This window comes from Sturnira hondurensis, unplaced genomic scaffold (genome assembly GCF_014824575.4).
Source record: "Sturnira hondurensis isolate 20B ecotype Veracruz unplaced genomic scaffold, ASM1482457v3 Scaffold0002840, whole genome shotgun sequence".
Taxonomy (NCBI): Eukaryota; Metazoa; Chordata; class Mammalia; order Chiroptera; family Phyllostomidae; genus Sturnira; species Sturnira hondurensis.
Genome location: NW_028075471.1, coordinates 12,742,659 through 12,763,313, shown reverse-complemented (window position 1 = coordinate 12,763,313; position 20,655 = coordinate 12,742,659). Strand labels below are relative to the sequence as shown.

The following is a 20,655-nucleotide window of genomic DNA, read 5'->3' as shown; positions in this document are numbered from 1 at the left end:
TTTTATACACTATAATATAACTGAAATGATAACCCACTGACCCTGATTTCTATTGCAAAGCTATGATTTCATCTTAGAAAATCATCAACATGATATCATGGTCTTACATGACCAAACTGGTTTTATTTTATTTTCATTTTGCTTCGAAGTTGCAGCTGAGCTTAAAGCTTGCATTTCCATTGAATTGGTCAAAAAGTTCATTTGTTTTTTTCTGTAAAATGTTTTTTTCCATTAAATTGTATTGTGACAGCTGTCATATAAGCGTGCATTTAAAAAAATCAAAATTGATGAATTTTTATGTAGCCATTTTAATATTGAAGATAGAAGAAAAATATAACATTTTGTCACATTATGCTTATTATTTCAAGAAAGGTAAAAATGCAACTGAAATGCAAAAAAAAAGATTTGTGCAGTGTATAAAGAAGGTGCTATGACTGATGGAATGTATCAGAAGTGGTTTGTGAAGTTTTGTGCTGGAGATTTCTTGCTGGACGACCCTCCATGGTCGGGTAGAATAGTTGAAGTTCATAGCAATCAAATTGAGACATTAACTGAGAACAATCAATATTATACCACGTGGGACAAGGCTAACATATTCAAAATATCCAAATCAACAAAGTTATTGGTGAAAATTAAAAGATGTGTCTTTTAGCCCTAGCTGGTGTAGCTCAGTGGATTGAGCGCGGGCCTGCGAACCAGAGTACTGCGGTTCGATTCCCAGTCAGGGCACATGCCTGGGTTGCAGGCCAGTTCCTGGCAGGGGACACACCAGAGGCAACCATACATTGATATTTCTCTCCCTCTCTCCTTCCAGTCCCCTCTAAAGATAAATAAATAAAATATTTAAAAAAAAAGATGTGTCTTTTATTTTAGGGAAAAAACCATATGAACTTTTGGGCCAATGGAATACTAGTTACTGATCTGCAACTTTCTAATATCTTGTGGCTAGATGCAAAACTACTTAGACCTAACAGCATCCTTCCTAATCCTTTACAGTATACTATACACGGATGTTGAATATCCAGACAATAGAAAAAAAAAACTGACATTCTTACAAGAAATTTTGTCATATGCTTTCAAAATATGCTTATTATTTATGTAAAGTTTAGTAACAGTAACTCTGTATGTTATAGCTTTGAACATATTTCTAAAAGAAACTAATTAGAAATAAAACAGTTAATATCTACAGTTATCCAACTTGGAAAAGAATGCTAACCTTCAATCAGTCAATAGTTATAAAACTGGCTATGTAAAAGACAGACCATAAGGAATATAAACATAAACAATCAGAAGACAAAGTTCCTTCCTCTAGTAAGCAAAGTCCCATGAGGAATTAAACAAAACACGTGGAAGAATGTGGTCTGGGTCCACTCCTCACTGTAAACCATGCATGCTCCCCGCGGTGGGTCACGGAGAGCTGACTTGTTAAGTGAACACTGTTCAATCCCTGTCCAAGTGCAGCAGAGCCAGGGGTGTTTGAGAGAGCTGGTCTAAGAAATGTTGTGGCCCGGGTGTTTGGGGCTTTATGTCAACAAGTTAAGAAATCAACACAATTTGCAGAAGCATCTTAAATAAGCTGATGTGATATAATATGACCTGAACTTTTTATCACACTTTATGCATATCAAACAGACAAGGAATTGTTAAAGACATCACATGATTTGTGCAAAGTTATGAGTAAAATAGATAAGAACTTCAACTCCGAGTCAGACTGCCTGGGTTCAGATTTTGTACCCTTAAGACATTTAATATCCTGAGCCTCAAACTCTTCTTCAGTTTCCTCATCTATGAAAGAACAGCGTGTGGCACCTACCTCACAGGACTGTCATGAAGATTAGTAAGAGATATTCCATGGAAAGTGATTATCATACTACCCGGCACATTGCAACTTAGAGAAATGTTACTTAGGTATTCTAATTGTTTTTTTATTATTATGGTTATCATTAACAATGTTAAAATAGAAAAAAGGTGCTAAACAGGAAATTGAGGACTTAGGTCACTAGATGAAAGACAACCTCTCCAAGCCTGGTTTCCCTGTTCAGTGGGGATAAACACAAGGCTGATCTACCCAGGCTGTGTGTGATGTAAATAAGATGCTAATGAATGTACAACTGCCCCCTTGAACAACATGGGTTTGAACTGTGCAGGTCCACTTATACATGGTTCTTTTTCAATAAACATACAGTCGGCCCTCTGTATCCCCAACTTCCCACTCACAGACTGAACAAACCTCAGATCAAAAACAGTATTTTTAGCCCTGGCCACATAGCTCAGTTGGTCAGAGTACCATCCTGTACACCAAAAGGCTACAGGTTTGATCCCCAGCTGGGGTACGTACAGGAGGTAAACCATTGGTCTTTTTCACATCACTTTTTTTCCTCTCTCTCCCCCCTTGCCTCTCTCTCTAAAATCAATAAACATAACCTTAAGTGAGGATTGAAAAAACAAACAAACAAACAAAAACTCAAAACTATTTTCAACCCATGTATGTGAAGGGGCAACTTAAGTTACGCACAGTTATTCAACTCAGTGGGGGTCTAATTTCTGTGCCATTGAAGGGTCAGCTGTATAGTTCTTAGCCCAGTGCCCGGCATACAGTTCAAGACACAACTGATTTTTTAAATTAAGTATCTGAGTGATGACATATGCATAACTAAATAAGCTTCTATTAAAATGCTAGGGGGAAAGTAAACGGGTACAGTGATTACTGAAGAGGAAAGAAGGAAGGGTCCTACTCTGAAGAGGGAAGGACAAGGAATGCTCTCTGAGGAGACATGATCGAAGCTCTGGGTAATGAAAAAGAGTTGGACATGAAAAAGGCCTATGGAAGAGCTGGAATGAAAGCTCAATGAGGGAAGAAATTTTTGTTACTCCTCTTCCCCACTGTATCTCCAGACCCTGGAAATGCCTGGCCCATAATAGTAGGCACTTGTAATGACATACAGAATGAATGGAGACAGTATATTTCTGGCAGAGGGCACCATAAATGGAAAGGTCCTGCGGTAAGTACCAGTTTGGTGTGTTCAAAAAGAACAGAGGGGAGGCTGCAGGGCTCTGTGCAGTAAGTGGACACACTGTAGCTGGAATGTGACAGGTGGTGGCAGTGAGGCAGGGGGGCCAAATGACAGATGACCCTATCAGTCATAGTTTAAACTCAATTTTATTCACCTTTCAAAAAGATATCACTGAAGAGTTTAAGCAGAGGGTAGTATAACCCGGTTCATTTCTTTAAAAGATCACTATGGCTGCTGTGAAGATATTGTAGTTAAGCAAGAATGGAATCAGGAGGCCATCTGAGAGGCCACTGTACCAATCAAGAAATGAGCTGGAGGTTTCAATCAGAACAGCAGACTTATTTATCGATGGTCTGGACAGTGAGGGACGAGGGGAGAGGAGAGGTGAAATAATTCTTGGGTTTCTACTTTAGCAAGCACAGATGAATGTGCTACTTACTGAGATGGGAACAACTGGGAAGGAGCAGGGGAGGAGAAGGAGAATAAACACCAGGAGTTCTGTTCTGTTCTGAACTGATTCTCCTAAGACATATGAGTAAGGATGCTTACTAGGAAGCTGGTCAGATTAGGCTAAAACTGTGAGGAGGTGGTCCACGGCTAAGCTACACATGTCAAGTCATCCAAAGTCAAGTGACAAGACCAACTAAGAAGCTATGTATGAGTCTTTATTAGAAAATAAGAAACACATAATCTATCACGTTTCTCTTCTTGCTTGGCCACCAGAAAGCTCCAAACTCAACATAAAGGACAATTATCATCTCAGAAATTCTGCATATGATAATATACTCCTCTTACTTTCCCTCCTCTTTATGGTATCTAGTCTTCTTTTATCTAAACTCTTTTTTGTAAGTATATGTATTGTTACATATATGTACATATATATGCATGAAATAAGGTACGCAGTGACATGATTTGGGGAGTCTGGCAGGCTGGCTCCCATATTACCTTGCCTGGTCTTCAATGACTAACACAGTACCTTGAAGTGATCTATAGTGTCTCTGGTAGACTAGAAGCCTCCTAAGGGCATGAGCTATGTCTTGTCTTTGCGTTGCTGTGAAATGGAACAATGCCTAGCCCAGAGCAGGCAGACAGTATGTGTACAGTGATGGTGTGCGTCACATATCTGTAAATGAAAGTGGTTGAGGCCTTGTTCAAATATGATAAGACTTAGTTCCAAGATGTTTTAAACACAATACAGTGCATAATTACATACCAATCAGCAATAGAGACAAACACTTGGTTAGTAAAAGTAAATGTTCTAATCCCGGATTGAAAGATTTCACCCAGAAGGAAAAAAAAGTGAAGTGACTATAAAAGGTGCATGGTACTTAGACCTGTGCATGCACACTGCAAAAATAAGCCACAGAACAAGAGGAATAAGGCTCCTATTCTTGTCACCAGTGGATGAGCCCATACCTTTGGCCTGCCCCTTCTCAGTGAGCTGAGGCACCCGATGCCTGATGGACTGTGCTGAGCTGCAGGGAGGAGGGGGTGGCCCTCTGCAGGTGAGGCGAGTAGCGCAGAGGCTTGGCTGATTGTGGCACTTTAGCCGAGCAAATGCCCAGCCCAGAGGTGGCAGGACCCATGGCAGACACCTCCTAGGGCAGGGCAATGCCTCCCCCAGTGGGAGCAGTGACTGGGCCCAGCTGCAGCAGAGCACTTGCCCAGAGATGGCAGAGCCCCTGCAGCCACCGAGGCCAGATGTGCCACAAGGCCCCAAGGGCAGGGAAGCTGGGCAGCCTCAGGAGCCTGTGGAGGCAGGGGAGTCTCCCCCACCAGAGATGGCAGCAGGGGGCGATTCTTAAACTGAGGGTGCTAAAGGCTGGAAATATGAGTGGTAAGGACCCAGGCCCGCAGAAAGCTGCAAAGATGAATGGAGGGGGCCAGAGGACACCAAAACTAGAAAGATAACTGGATAAGGGGAAAAGCCTTTGCCCTGCCCTTCCCGTACCAGATTGGAGGTGGGACCAGAGGTGGCAGGCACATGTGCCATAGAAGTCACAAGTCAGAATGGTGGCAGAGGGAAGTCCTGGACCAAAGAGGCCTGTCAGTCTAGCCTGGGAAAGAAGGGATTGGTTGCGGGGTGGACCCACTCAAAGCACACAAAAGTTTAGGAACTTATTCAGTCTTTCGGAGAAAGCATTTAGCCCCTCCCACACCCACAATGGATATAGCCCTAGCAAAACAAAGAAACCCTCTTTCTTGTTCCTGGCTCACTGATGAGGGCCAGCTCTGCTCCTGCCTATAGCTCACTCCTCAGGACCAGTTCTGCTCTTGCTCATGGCTTGCTGCTCAGGACTGGCTCTGCTCTTGTTCATCACTTGCTGCTCGGGACCTGCACTTAGATGGTGCACTAACCTGTCCTCTCCATGGGCCATGTGATCTTATCAGTCATGTAGCCCATGGCCTTCAGGAGGGAGTCTCTCTCTTACTGACCTGCTGAAGCATTTGATGGTGTGTCTGCATGCTCTCCCATCCAGGAGCACACAACCTTGCAGTCCTAGCAGCATCATGGTCATGGCCATCCTGGATCCATGCACAGCATCCAGGAGGGAGCCTGAAGCTCTGTAATATTCTAGCTGGAGGGAAATGACTTTGTAAAAAAATGCATAAGGAGAGGGGAAATTGAAAAACTACTGGGAACACAGCATGGACATCCTTGAAGGCAACAATTATATGATTTAGAGTTTTGGAAAGTTACACATTTCTAAGAACTTCAAAGATGTTTAAGAAGATCACATAAACTCAGCATGTAGAATGGATGAGAAAGCAGAGTAACTGTTAACGTAGTCCAGCATAAGTTAATAAGAATCTGATAAAAAGGAGGCCACAGGTTCCAAAAAGTCCAAGTCAACCAAACTTCATGAGTGATAAAATACAGAGGAGGACAGAAGAGAGACTCAGATTTTAATTTGGGGTTTGAGACCAAGCACTCAGCATGGTTAATGGAAATCAGAGAGAAGGCAGCAAAAAGTGATTTTAGAAGAGAGCTGGTACCTTCCATTTCATGCAGAGTACGTTTAAGCTGAAAGTGGCCACCCCTGCCTCCTGATGCCCACTCCTTACAGTACAGTAAGCGTGCCATCCTCAAGTCCTTGCCCAGAAAAATCTCACCAAGTAGTATTTCCACATAAACATAATAGAAAACCCTTCCATATAATATAATCTCTGTGTTTGCAAAAGCAACCTGAAATGGATAAAATCATAAACACAAAAATAAAGGTCAAAAATTGCTTCTAAAAAGCATTATGATTTAACATTTGGATTTTTTAAAATACTATTATATGAAAAGAGGCTTATTATTATTTAACCATGAAAGAACTGCAAATTCACACCACAATCAGATGGCAGGACACAACTATTAGAATGGCTTAATTTTTTAAGAATCTAGTAACAAGCAACGACATGGATGCAAAGCAACTGGAATTCTCATACATTGCTGTGATACGGCCCAGCCGCTTTGGAAAACACTTCAGTTGATTACAAAACTAAACTTACACTTTCCCTGTGAACCAGCAACCCCAGTCCTAGATACTTACCCAAGAGAAACAAAAACATACATGCTTACAAATGCCTATATGCAAATACTTGTAGCAGCTTTATTCATAATCATCAAAAAACTCTAATGTACAAGAACTAGTAAACAGATAAACTATTATATCCATACCACAGAACAATATTTAGCAATGCTTTGCTACTACAGGCAAAAACATGAATGTATGTGGGAAAAAATAGGCACAAAATGCTAAATAGTGTGTGGTTCTATACATACGCTAGTCTAGAAATAAGAAAATTACAAATATTCTATAGATATTATGGTCATGATGGCAGTATAAACATTTATCAAAACTCTAAAAATGTACACTTATAAAGGTTGAATTTTCCTGTGAGAAAATTATCCTCAATAAACCCAACTTAAAAGAAAAACTATAGCACCTTAATATTTGCTCAAAGAAAACTGTTAAAATTCAACATTGTTATCTATGATTACTCTGTGATGTTCTATACATTTCTTAACCAGCTAGAATGTTACAAATGTCCTTAATACTGGAAAGGAATAAACCGTGTGCTTTTTCCCTCTGTGGGCCTCAAACCACTCCCGTGCAGGGACAGGGCACAGGATGTGGGAGTGCAGAGCAGTGTGAATGGTGATTATTGAGGCACTAATGAAGTGAGTCTTGTTTGCTGGACAGCTGCTGGCTCCACTGTTCCTTTGTCACTCACAAAAATGGGGGGGTTGTTATGCTCATGGAATGTGACCTTCTCGTTGTATAGCTCTTACATCACGTCCGGAAACCCTGCCCGAAAGATCCACTCGCCACGCAGCACAGAGAAAATGGTAAAAACAAACAAAACAACAGCAATAAAAGACCCCAAACCCTTATTAAAGAAACTGTGCTACTCCTTAAATCAGATCACTTGTAAGTACTATTTCTCAACACTTACTATTCCATAGTTTGTTTTTTATGATTAAGGTTCTGTCTCATTTTATGACCTTCCTATTATAACTACAGAGTACCAATAATCTTTGTTACTCTCGAACAGACAGTCTATACGAGCACACCGCACAATTACTGAGTCCACAATAGCAATGGGAGTCATCCCTTTATTTTCTGTATTATCAGTGCCTACCTAGATACTTTACCATTTTACAGTTTGGTGATTTGTCAGCCACTTGCAGTTGAACAAGGGCCTTCAAATTCTTTTGATCATTATCTACAGTAAGAAATGCGTTTACAATGAAACCTAGTACAGAGCTGTGTATGCGTGTATGCACAGCACCAAAGTTTTACAAAACAGGACTTATCCTCACCACATAAGATACTCTCTATTAATAATTTTCTTTTTATTTCAGTCTTTAAAATGCTGGCAAACACTCACACAATTCATATCATGACCCATAATTTTAAAAATCATGGCATCAGAGGATGAAAAACAAATACAAATGTCTCTGCGTATTTAAACACAGATTTTTAAAAATCCACTTGTTTGTTTTTAAACACACGAGTGACCTTCCCTGAGGCTGACTCACAAGGCAGCAGGCTGCTACTTCCTTCTCAGTGGCGGCTGCCAGGTCCAGTGGGGCGAGCAGCAGAGGAAGGGTTAGTGGGGGGCGGGGGGGGGGGGCTGGCTGAATAGTCAGGGCCTTGCTTCTCCCCTTTTTCATTTACCCTCATCGTCATCCCTTAACTTCTACACACACATGCATGTACACACAGTGAATTGACATAAAAGTCGACTGGGTAGAAAACAGCTGCAAAACAGAAGAAAGCGAAGCATGGTTTTTCTTTAACATTTGAGTCTTCAGATGTGTAAGTTATGATTATTTCTCAGGACCATGAGACACCTGAACAAGTTTAAAAGACTTAATTGTCATGTAAATCACACGTAAAAAATATTTTACACTGGCACTCAATATTATATTCTACTATTACATATGGAAACTTTGGGGTATTTATAATAATTAGAAAGGAATTTTATATGAAGATTAGAAAACTTACTTTCAAGGATTCCCATAAGGGAAACTGGACCAATGAGAAAGGAATCTGAAAAGAGAAAAAAAAATCAAATAAATTGGGCAGAAAATATGAGATTTTGCCTAGCATGACTACACAAACCCATAATTATTACTGAGAACATTATTTCACTTTAACTATGTATATAATAAAGCTAACATTAAACAAGTGTGTAGGTTTACTATACATACAGGTTTTAGAAAACAAGTTAACTGTGATCATTCCACTAACTCTTTGAGCCCATGGGGCAGAAAATGATGCCTGATGCTCTTTTTAAGTGGAAGAAAAGCACAATATGGAAAGGCTCAGCTACTAAAATCAGTATTTCCTACCACATGTAATAAAGCCCTGGCGTATTTCTGCTTATAAGCTAGAACTGCCTGCTCCTTAGCAGGCCAACTGTTAGGTTTTAAAAGAGAAGAAGAGATAGGGGTGAGGGGGACAGAGGGGTAGAGGACCAAGGAGGGACAAAGAGCTGGGAGCAGAGAGGGAAAGGGCCAGAAAGGAAGGGGGGAGGAAAGTCAGGGAAGGGAAAGAAGAAAGAGCAGAAGGGAAAAGAGGAGGAGGAAAAAAGAAAGAGGCGAGGCAGAGAGGAAGAGAAGGAGGGGGCGAGAGAGAAGGGACACAGGGGGACAGATAGAGGAAGGAGGGGAGAAGTTGGAGAGCAGCTGGGGAGAAAGACAGGGAGAGAGGAGGAAAGAGGGAGACCAGAAGGAGATTAATGAGGAAAGGTAGAGAGGGCAAGGCAGGTGCAGAAAAGGAGTGGAGAAGGAAGAAAAGAGACAGAGCCACTGGCAAGAGGAAGCTGAGACTGAGACACGGGACCAGAGGGTTTAAGCATGGGTGTGGTGAGTCTGCACTCCTCAAAGAAGGAACAGCTGATCAACACTGGAGTAGAGGGCTCCTGAACACCTGATGTAGACACTAGAGCAGCAAAGAGAGGCAAAATCTGTAATAATGAAGTATGAATGGTGTCTTAAACACCACACTTAGATAAGAAGAACTAACGATTAGTTGTATAACCATAAGAGTTGGAATTGCCAGGCACTTTTCATATTTCAGGCACTGTGCTAATAAGCACTTCATAGGTTTTATTTTGCTGAGTCCTCACAATCCTACAAGAGAGGTATTATTACCAGCCCATTTTAGAGATGAGGAAATGGAGGTTCAGAGAAGCTGTGTAACTAGCCTAAAGGCACAGTTAGAATTAAGAAGTCCAGACAATCTGACTCCAGTGCTCTGTGTAGTATTCTACCTAAAATACATTTAAGTGCACTTAAATGCATAGAATACATTCACCTTCAGTATAATCTATTAGCTTTTAATTAAACTTCCCAAATTCTAAAAATAGAACCCCACACCTCCACATTTCCTAAAATAAAAGTACCTGAGCCCCAATGGAACCCACCCACCACCCTCTGACCTACAGAGGCCTGTGCTGGGGGCAACACTGCTCACAAGCTGGCCGTGGCCCTAGTACTGTTATTTTGTACTCAGCTCACTGCTGAAAAGTAAATGCACACTTTGAACATTAATAGCATAGGTGGGTGTGAATTTGTGAGTGTGAGTGAATGTGTGCAATCAGAATTCTGAAGGAATCAATGGCCCATGAATTAAGGGTATTAAATTACTTCTAAAATATTTACATTTACTCAGAAATTAAGAATCTAACACAATCTCTCTTACTACGCTGGAACAATGACAGCCCAAGGCTAGACAGGGTCCACAGAAAGACAATCTATCTTCCATTCAGATAGGAAATGGTAGTGAGAAAAAAAATTCAATGTCAATATATTGGTTTAAGCAGAATCTCAGAGAAGATCATCATCTTCATACACAGGCAACATCCCACTCCATGTGTCAAAGGGCTACAACAGGAGTCCAATTTAGTTCAGGGTTTTTTTTTGTCATAAAATCATGAAAGCGTTTGACACCGTCCATTCAGAAACTGAAGTGCTGTATTTCCAGTTAAATTAATTATTAAAACCAAAAATTTTATCAATATCCAGTATTTAATAAAATATCCAAGAGGAAAACAGGAAGTGGGATTAGAGATTACTTTAATGTTCTTCTTTGTACTCTTTCCTCCCAAATGTAAATGTATCACATTTTAACAAGAATGTATTTCACACTTATAAGATGAAAAAGGCCTTATAACTTATTGTAACTGTCCATGACAGCATTCTTCACTTCTTGATTAAAATAATCCGTAAGTTGCATTGTGTGTTATCTGCACTTTTTCTTAATAAATACGGGGGAATATAGGTTCACAGTTATTCATACAGAAAATAATACAATAATAAATAATATAAGAATAAACTCTGTTTCATGTACTCACAGCCGTAAACCTACCTTTGCCCCACCCTGTATTAGATTTTGCCCACTTTCCCCTATTAAACATTATTTGTTAAATTGTTCCTTTAAAGAAGCAATCTTAAAATCACACATTTGAAACGGCCAAACTATCCCATGGATATTTATTTTTAAGAGTGAGTCGGCAGTAAATCCCAACTTTATTCTCTAAAACAAGATTAATTGACAGTCTACAGTAACTATAGCACATTTATGTGGTATAAATGTTTAAATACTTAAATTTATTTGGGGTTTCTGGTAGTGAAATATCCCTCGTAAGATAAACTCCTGATGTGTGAAAATTTTAAAAATAATCTTCAAGTCAAAATCGTATTGCATGCATCTTGTCACTCACCATATGAAGAAACAATAATGGAATGTGTTCCCCAGCAAACGCGGCTCCACAGCGCAAACCAACACTTCGCCCAGCTCCCACAGCTCCCAGCAAGGCCTATCAGAAAGCCAGTGCCCTCCCCATGTCTGGCTGGAGTTCCGTAACAGTGAAGTTTCTTCAAAATGTAAAATGTAAAACCCCAAACAGATGTAAGTTGTTATTCTAAAATGTTTTATAGATGAAGAAAACACATAACTAAACTCAGAGGTCTTATAGTCCAAACACAACATATCCATTTTATTGCACTAAAAGTTACAAAACGACTCAGTGTTTTGACCCTTTTAATGCCTCCATTTAAGATGTTTTGTTTGAATAAGGCTGTTGAGATTCAGGGCACTAATAAGTGAGTGGCAGTAAACCCAACTACCATCAAAAAGGCAGATGTAGAAGAAAAAACCTGCTAAAATTTAACATGGATTCCACTAGTAATAAGCATAGCAACAATTCTATGCAAGAGTGTGTGAGGATTCCGTGTGAAAAAGATAAAATGAAATCTTGGGTGTGGTAAACAGGGGAAGGAAGTGCTGGGTGTTACTAAAGCCATAAAGAATGCACAAAACCACATTACGAGCATACTTTACCTTTCACCAAGTACTGGCCTAGAATCATCCTTGAAACCAACAAATATTTATAATGCTGTGATTTTAAAATAAATGCCTTATAAGTCCTTTAACAAATAATGGTGTAATTTATAATATAATTGAGGGGATATGAATATAAGAGTTGTATCATTTAGCTCTATAATTCTATTTTTTTCATTCGAAAAGTCAAACACCAATTCACTTTAAAAAAAAAGACTTGATTGTAAGCTGCAATAAGCATACTACTACTATGAGTGATCAAGGAAGCCTAACGAATAAGAAAGTGTACATAAAGAGCTGTGAAAACTATCATAATTTCAGAAATAATCCCAAAATTTTCTAGCAATAAAAAAAAATCACAGAATCTGCTAAGATTCTCAAATTAGAAGGAGTCTGAAGAACAGCATGGATATAGGGCAGGTCCAAGCACTGGCCTTTGCAATTTTCAAGGAACCCCACCAGGAATCTCCTTTTTGTTGTAGGACTGTGTTTGAATCTCTGTGCTTGATTTAGGGTTTTACTTCCTAGTGTCACACAACAACAAAGCTGTTTCTCCTCCCTAGCACTCTGGGCCTTTTCCATCAACCCCAGCGGTCACCATGGGCAAATGAAGCTGAAGACCTTGAAATCTTTTGTCCCAATGTAACTTGTCATTAAACTAAAAAATAAAAAAGTGAGAACCATTCAAATCTGATCTGCTAGCATATGACACACCAAAAATTTATATATAATAAATATATATTATTTTCAAATTTAGTAATTATAACCCATTTATATACACTGTACATAGAAAAAATAACACATTCATAATGAAGCAAATTACCTAGTTAACTAAAAGCAGGAACAATTAAAACTGAATTATTCCTAATATTTCTAAAACATACTGAAATTCCTATAGCATCTTTGCACAGAAAGTAAACATGGATATAAGACTTTGAAATCTAATACTGAAACGTAGATGAATGTGAGTAGTTGTATTCTTAAGTACATCTATTAGATCTCAAAGGCAGGAGCATTCAGAGTATCAAAACTTACTACAAAGCTATCGTAAGCAACACAGTACAATAGTGCCATTGACAAAGGCATATTGACCAATGAAGTGGAATAGAGAGCTCAGAAATAAATCCCTGCATATATGATCAAATGATCGTTGACAAAACCAGTCAGTAGGGAAAGGATAAATGGTGCTAACAAACTAGATATATTCACATGCAGAAGAATTAAGTTGGATCCCTACCATATACCATATACAAAAATCAACTCAAAATGGATCAAAGATCTAAATGTAAGACCTAAACCAACAAAATTCAGAGGAAAACCTTCACAACACTAGGTTTGGCAATGGTTTCTTGAGTATAACACCAATTCACAGGAAACAAAAGCAAAACTAGATAAATGGGATTATATCAAAATTTAAAACTTCTGTGTATCAAAGGACACAAACAAATTGAAACAGAAGAAAATATTTGCAAATCATATGTCAGATAAGGAGCTAGTATTCAGAATATATAAATAATTCCTACAACTCATCAACAAAAGAAACTAACTAAATTGTTAAATGGGCAAAGAATCTGAATAGATATTTCTCAAAAAAAGATAAACAAATAGCCATCAAACATATGAAAAGATACTCAAAATTACTAATCATTAGAAAAAAGCAATCCAAACCACAATGAGATACTAGAAAATTATTATAAAAAAAACCTTGAATATAAAAAGCAGGAGAGAGGACGTGAAGAAATTGGTGGGAATGTAAAATGGTGCAGCCATGTAGAAAACAGTAACGAAGTTCCTCGAAAAATTAAAAATAGAATTGTCATATGATCCAGCAATTCCACTTCTGGGTGTACATGCTAAAGAATCAAAGGCAAGGTCTCAGAGAGATTTTTGTACACTCATGTTCGTAGCAGCATTTATTCACAATAGCCAAAATGGAAGTAACCCAAAAATCCACTGATGGATGAAATGGATACCCAAAATGTGGTATAAATGCACAACAGAATATTATTCAGCCTTAAAAAGAAAATTCTGACTTGATACAGAATGGATGAACTTTGAGTACATTGTGGTAAATGAAACAGGCTAGTCACAGAAAGACAAATATTATATGATTACATTTATGTGAGGTATCTAGAGTAAATTCATAGAAACAGAAAGCAGAATGGAGGCTGGGAGAACGGGGGGATGTGCAGTTACTGATTAATGGATACAAGAGTTTCAGTTCTGCAAAATGAAAAGAGTTTGGGAGACTGGTTGCACAACAATGTAAAAATGCTTAATACGACTGAATTGTACATTTAAAATGGTTAAAATGGTGTTATATGTATTTTTTACCACCATTTAAAAATATTTTTAATTTTTAAAAAGATACTCTTAAAAAATCAAGCTACAGACTGGAAGAAAGTATTAGAAAAACATATCTGACAAAGGACTTCTATTCAGAATAAAGAACTTTCAAAACTTAATAAAAGAAAACCTAATATCCCAATTTTTAAATGCATGAAAGACTTGAACAAACATTTCACAAAGAAAGATATTCACATCACTAATGTAAACACATGAAAAGATTATTAACATCATTAGCCATCAGGGAAGTGTTAGTTAAAACACACTGAGAAAACAGTCTGGCAGTTCTTCAGGAAGTTAAACATAGAGTCACCATACAACATAGTTATTCCACTCCTAGTTATATAGCCAAAATAGTTCAAAACAGGGATCACACAAATACTTCCGCACAAATCTTCATTTCATCATCATTCGAAACAATAATGAAACAATACAAGTGTCCATCAACAAATTAACAGATAAACAAAATGTGGTATATCCATACAATGGAATATTATAGAGTCATAAAAGGAAATGAAACTCTGATGTATGCTACAATATAGAGGAACCTGGAAAACATTAAGCCAGAGAGAAAAGGACAAACATTGTACAATTCCACCTATATGACATAGCTAGAAGAGGCAAACTAATAGAGAAAGAAACCAGATTAAATGTTCCCTGGGGCTCAAGGAAGAGGGACAGTAGGGAGTCACTGCTTAATGAGTATATTTTTTTCTGTCTGACGTGATGGAATAGTTTCAGGAGCAGAGAGTAGTGATCATCACACTATGTTGTGACTGACACTGATGAGTGCACTTAAAGTGATTAAAATCACAAATTTTATGTTACACTATTTTACCACAATTTAAAAAATTCTTTTAAAATGCACACTGTGAGGCACCTCTATAGAACCACTAAAAAAGCTGAAAAGTGAACAAGACTGACAAAACCAATAAAGACACGCATGTGGAGCAACCACAGTTCTATTTTGCTGGTAGGAATTTAAAACAAAACAGTCACATTCAAAATGAGTTTGCTAAGTTTTTATTTGATCCAGAAATTCCACCCCTAGGTATGTATTCAAAAGCAATGACAATATATGTCAACAATAAAATCTGTACATGAATGTTACACCAGCTTTAATCACAGTAGTTAGTGCCCAGGAACAGGAAAAAGGCTATATAAATTGTGACATATTCATACAGTGGAATATTAGGAATAAAATGGGAAGAACTATTAATATATGCCATAACATGGATGATTCTCACACACATCACATCAAGCAAAAAAAAAAAAAGTCAGACACACAGTTTATACTGTATGATTCTATTTATATAAAGTTCTAAGACAGGGCATAACTATCTGAGTGGGCAGACTGGGATATGACATCAGAGCATGTTCTGGGGATATGGAAATCTTTAACATCATAATAGGGATGTGGCTTACAAGACTATATTCATTCTTCAAAATAATACATCTATGATTGGTGATTCAATGTATAAAGATTTTATCTACAAAAATAATTATAAACACTCAAGGTGAAGCGTGGGCAGAGGTATAGAATATTGTGGCAGAATACTGATAACTGTTGATTGAAGCTTAGTGGTGGATACTTTGGGGTGCATCATATCATTGCTTACCTTATTTATGTTTTAATTTTTTCTTAATAAAAATAAATGCATAACTAAAGCATGACCACATGCCCATCATTAAAATTCATATATAAAAGCCTGGAACTAAAGGTCCAAGTGAGCTCCCTACCTCCAGTTAACCGAAGTTAACTGACATTTATAGTTTGGGACACAGCTTCTCATTTATCTCAATATATTTAATTTTAGCCTTTTTATTTATTTTTATTTTATTTATTTATTTTTTATTTCACCTGCAATTCATTTCTCTTTTTTTGTGGTGTGAGTTAGGTATACCCATATATAGTGAGCAGTGTCTCAATACGATCTGCTAAATATTTTGTCTTTCTCCACTGATACTTTTTGTGCAATTTAAATCTTTATTGTCTGTATATAAATAGTTCTTTCTCTAGATTCTTTTCCATCCCATTTTTCATATGAGTATCACACTATTCATTACTGTGGCCTATGTTATGCCTCAACATCTGGAGGGACAAGCATATCCCTTCTTTGATCTTTTTATTAATGTTGATAAGGTTTTTGGTCCCTTAATATTTTCACGTGAATTGAAATATATTGGTCACATTCTATAAAATGCCAGGTGGGATTTTGATTGGTATTATATCCAAACTGTAAATTAATTAATTTTTTTAAATATATTTTATTGATTATACCATTACAGTTGTTCTATTCCCCGCTTCATTCCCCTCCACCCACACCCTCCCTCCCCCACCATTCTCCCCCCTTAGTTTATAACCACGTGTCTCAAGTTCTTTAGGTTCTATATTTCTCCCACTATTCTCGCCTTCCCCCCTATCTATTTTCTGCCTACCATCTATGCTATTTTCTGTGCCTTCTCCCCTCTTCTCCCCCTCCCAAACCCCTGTTTCTAACCCTCCATGTGTTCTTCATTTCTATGGTTCCACTCCTGATCTAGCTGTCCTCTTGGTTTGCTTTTGTTTTAGGTGGGGTTGTTAATAACTGTGTGTTTGCTGTCCTTTCACTGTTAATATTTTTCATCTTCTTTTTCTTATATAAGTCCCTTTAGCATTTCATATAATAAGGGCTTGGTGATGATGAACTCCTTGAACTTGACCTTATCTGAGAAGCACTTTATCTGTCCTTCCATTCTAAATGAAAGTTTTGCTGGATAAAGCAATCTTGGCTGTAGGTCTTTGGATTTCAGGCCTTGGAATACTTCTTTCCAGCCCCTTCTTGCCTGTAAGGTCTCTTTTGAGAAATCTGCTGACAGTCTGATGGGTACTCCTTTGTAGGTGACTGTCCCCTTATCTCTTGATGCTTCTAGGATTCTCTCCTTCATTTTGGTCTTGGCTGATGTAATTATGATGTGCCTTGGTGTGTTCCTTCTTGGGTCCAACTTCCTTGGAACTCTCTGAGCTTCCTGGATTTCCTGGAAGTCTATTTCCTTTGCCAGACTGGGGAAGTTCTCCTTTATTATTTGTTCAAATAAGTGTTCCACTCGTGGCTGTTTCTTTCCCCCTTCTGGTACCCCTATAATTCGGATGTTGGAACATTGAAAGATGTCCTGGAGGTTCCTAAGCCTCTCCTCATTTTTTTTTGAATTCTCATTTCTTCATTCCTTTCTGGTGGGATGTTTAGTTCTTCCTTCTGGTCCATTCCATTGATTTGAGTCCCAGTTTCCTTTCCATCACTATTTGTTTCCTGGACATCTCCCTTCATTTCAATTAGTTTAGCCTTCATATGTATCTCTAATTTGTGACTATAATCAACCAGTTCTGTGAGCATCCTGATAAACAGTGTCTTGAACTGTGCTTCTGAGAGGCTGGCAATCTCTTGGTCGCTTAGAGTTATTGGCTCTGGGACTTTGAGTTCTTCTTGCACCATCTTTTGGGCTGTTCATGCCTGTTCCATAGCAGGATCAGAGCCCTAAAGTGTTCACTAGAACAGGGCAACTAAGTCACTGGGTTGTGACATTGTATGTGGGGGCGGGGCCAAAGAGGAACTATGGCATCCTGTCTGCCGCCTGCCGCCTCAGCCCTCACCGGTGCCGCAGTTGCTGCTGTCACTGGGCCCACGTGTTTCGTCCCACTGCACGCGAGTGTGCCACCGCCGTCAGCCCTCGCCCCCTGGGGCCTGCGTGGTCTGTCTCACTGTGCGCGAATGTGCAACCGCGGTCAGTCTGCCCCGCACCCCAACTGGTTCCGGGCTGCCTCCGTGCCTGGGTCGGGGGACCTGTCCTGCCCCACCCTGCTCGCTGCTGGCTCCGCCCCTCTTACCATCCCCGTTGAACGGTTAGATGTTGTGGGACTTCTGTATAATTCAATTTTCTGTCCTTTGGTTGTGTCTTTGTTTCTCCAAACCTTTGTTGTATTCAAACTTGGTTGTGGGAGAAGGCACAGTGTTTCCACCTATTCCTCCATCTTGGCGGAAGTCCTAATTTTAGCCTTTTTAAAAAATTAGACATTAGTTAGTGTACATGTAATTCTAAAACTTGTTTTTTTCCCTAAACAACCTTTTAGAGATATTTCCATATTAACATAGACCTGTTATTTCTGACCACTGCATAGTATATCGTAATATTTATCCTTTAATGATATATTTCCAATTTCCCACCATTAAACACTATTTTTTCTTTAATTAATAATCACTTATTATTAGATTGAGATTCACACGAAATTCTAATATAGTATACAGAGTGTAAATACATAATCTCTGAACATACGGAATAACATGGAAGGCTAAGGCCCAATATTAAACCTTCATTAGCATAATTATCCTTAAAAATGTTAAATTTGGGAATATCAAAGAAAAAGAAATCCTCTTTTAGGTGTCTTCATAATTTAATTTAAGAAATCAATCAAACTGAAAATAAGAAAGTCACACTGGCTTTCATACGTCAAGTGACAGATTTTAATACACTGTTTAATATTAACTGACTCCTAGCAAATGTTCAATACTTGCATTAGACCTGTTTCCACAAGTCTGTAAACATTACTTATGCAGAGGGATTACAGTATCAAGAACTACGATCCTATGCCTAACTGAGCAGAATGTAAATATGAGGTCACAAGTAGATACTTGTGTCCTACCAAAAAAAAGGAACTATTTTTGGTAGTTGAGATTCTTAAGAAATAAAATTACAAACACTTTTAAAGTTTTCCACATAATTCAGGAAAGTTTAAAATAAAACCCTATCTTTTTAATTCAATTAGAGTTGACATAAAATATTAGTTTCAGGTGTACAACCATATGATTAGACACTTCATAACTATGTGATCACTCCAATAAATCTAATACCCATTTGACAGCATACACTTATTACAATATTATTGATGATATTCCCTATGCAGTATTTTATACCCCCATGACTACTCTCTGTAACTACCAATTTGTAATACTTCTTAATCCCTTATTCATCTTAATACCTTATTCATCCTACCCCTAATCACCTACCATCTGGCAACCCTCAAAATGTTCTCTGTATTTCAGGCTTACCTAAAACAGATAGAAACATTTCAAATAAACAACCTAACCCAACATCTACAAGAAGTGGAGAAACAGTAACAAGCAAAGTCCAGAGAGAGTAGAAGGAAGGAAATAACCAAGAACAGAACTGAATTAAACGACATGAGTCTAAAAGAACAATTCTAAGGATCAATAAATCTAGGAGCTGATTCTTTGAAAAGATAAACAAAACTGACAAGCCTTTAACCAGAGTCAACAAGAAAAGAACAGAAAGGACCAAACAAACAAAATCAGAAATGAAAGAGGAGAGATTACAACTGATACCTCAGAAATACAAAGGACTGTAAGAAATTACGATGAACAACTACATGCCAAGAAATTTGAAAACCTGGGAGAAATGGACAAATTTCTAGAAAAATATAATATTCCAAAACTGAATGAAGCAGAAAGCCTGAATAGACCAATTAACATCTGGTGAAATTAAAGCAGTAAACAAAAAACTCCTGGCACAGAAAAGCTCTTGACTGGACAGTTTCACAAAAAATGTAAAGATCCCCTCTTCTCCACATCCTTGCCATCACTTGTTGCTTTGTTTATGATGGTCATTCTGACCGGTATGAGATGGTATCTCATTGTCATTTTAATTTGCATCTCTCTGATAGCTAGCAGTATTGAGCATCTTTTCATGTGTCTCTGGGTCCTCTGTATGTCCTCCTTGGAGAAGTGTCTGTTCAAGTCCTTTGCCCATTTTTTAATTGGGTTGCCTGTCTTCTTAGTGTGGAGTCGTGTAAGTTCTTTATATATTTTAGAGATTAAACCCTTCTCTGAGATATCATTGGCAAGTATGTTTTCCCACATGATTGGTTCTCTTTTTATTTTAGCACAGTTTTCTTTACCCATGCAGAAGCTTTTTATTTTGATGAGGTCCCATTTGTTTATTCTTTCCTTTATGTCCCTTGCTCTAGGGGACATACCAGTAAAAATGTTCCTGTGTGAAATATCTGAGATTTTCTTGCCTATGTTCTCCTCTAGGACTTCAATGGTGCTACAGCTTATATTTAAGACTTTTATCCACCTTGAATTTATCGAGTGCACGGTTGGTGGGAATGCAGACTGGTACAAGCACTATGGAAAACAGTATGGAATTTTCTCAGAAAACTAAAAATGGATCTGCGTTTTGACCCAGCAATTCCACTGCTGGGGTTATATCCTAAGAACCCTGAAACACCAACCCCAAAAGAACCTATGTACCCCAATGTTCATAGCAACACAATTTACAATAGCCAAGTGCTGGAGGCAACCTAGGTGCCCATCAGTAAACGAATGGATCCAAAAACTATGGTACATTTACACAATGGAATGCTATGTAGCAGAAAGAAAGAAGGAGCTCCTACCCTT

General features: G+C 38.3%; 1 protein-coding gene across 3 annotated transcripts in view; it reads right to left on the bottom strand.

Annotated features, from left to right (window-relative positions):
• SLC25A26 (solute carrier family 25 member 26) overlaps window positions 1-20,655 on the bottom strand; it is a 161,143-nt gene that overhangs the window by 23,741 nt on the left and 116,747 nt on the right. For all 3 annotated transcript variants that reach the window (XM_037040908.1, XM_037040907.1, XM_037040909.1), the window contains one exon: window positions 8,516-8,560. In XM_037040908.1, the coding sequence (XP_036896803.1) occupies window positions 8,516-8,560 (45 nt within the window). The remainder of the gene's footprint in view (window positions 1-8,515; window positions 8,561-20,655) is intronic.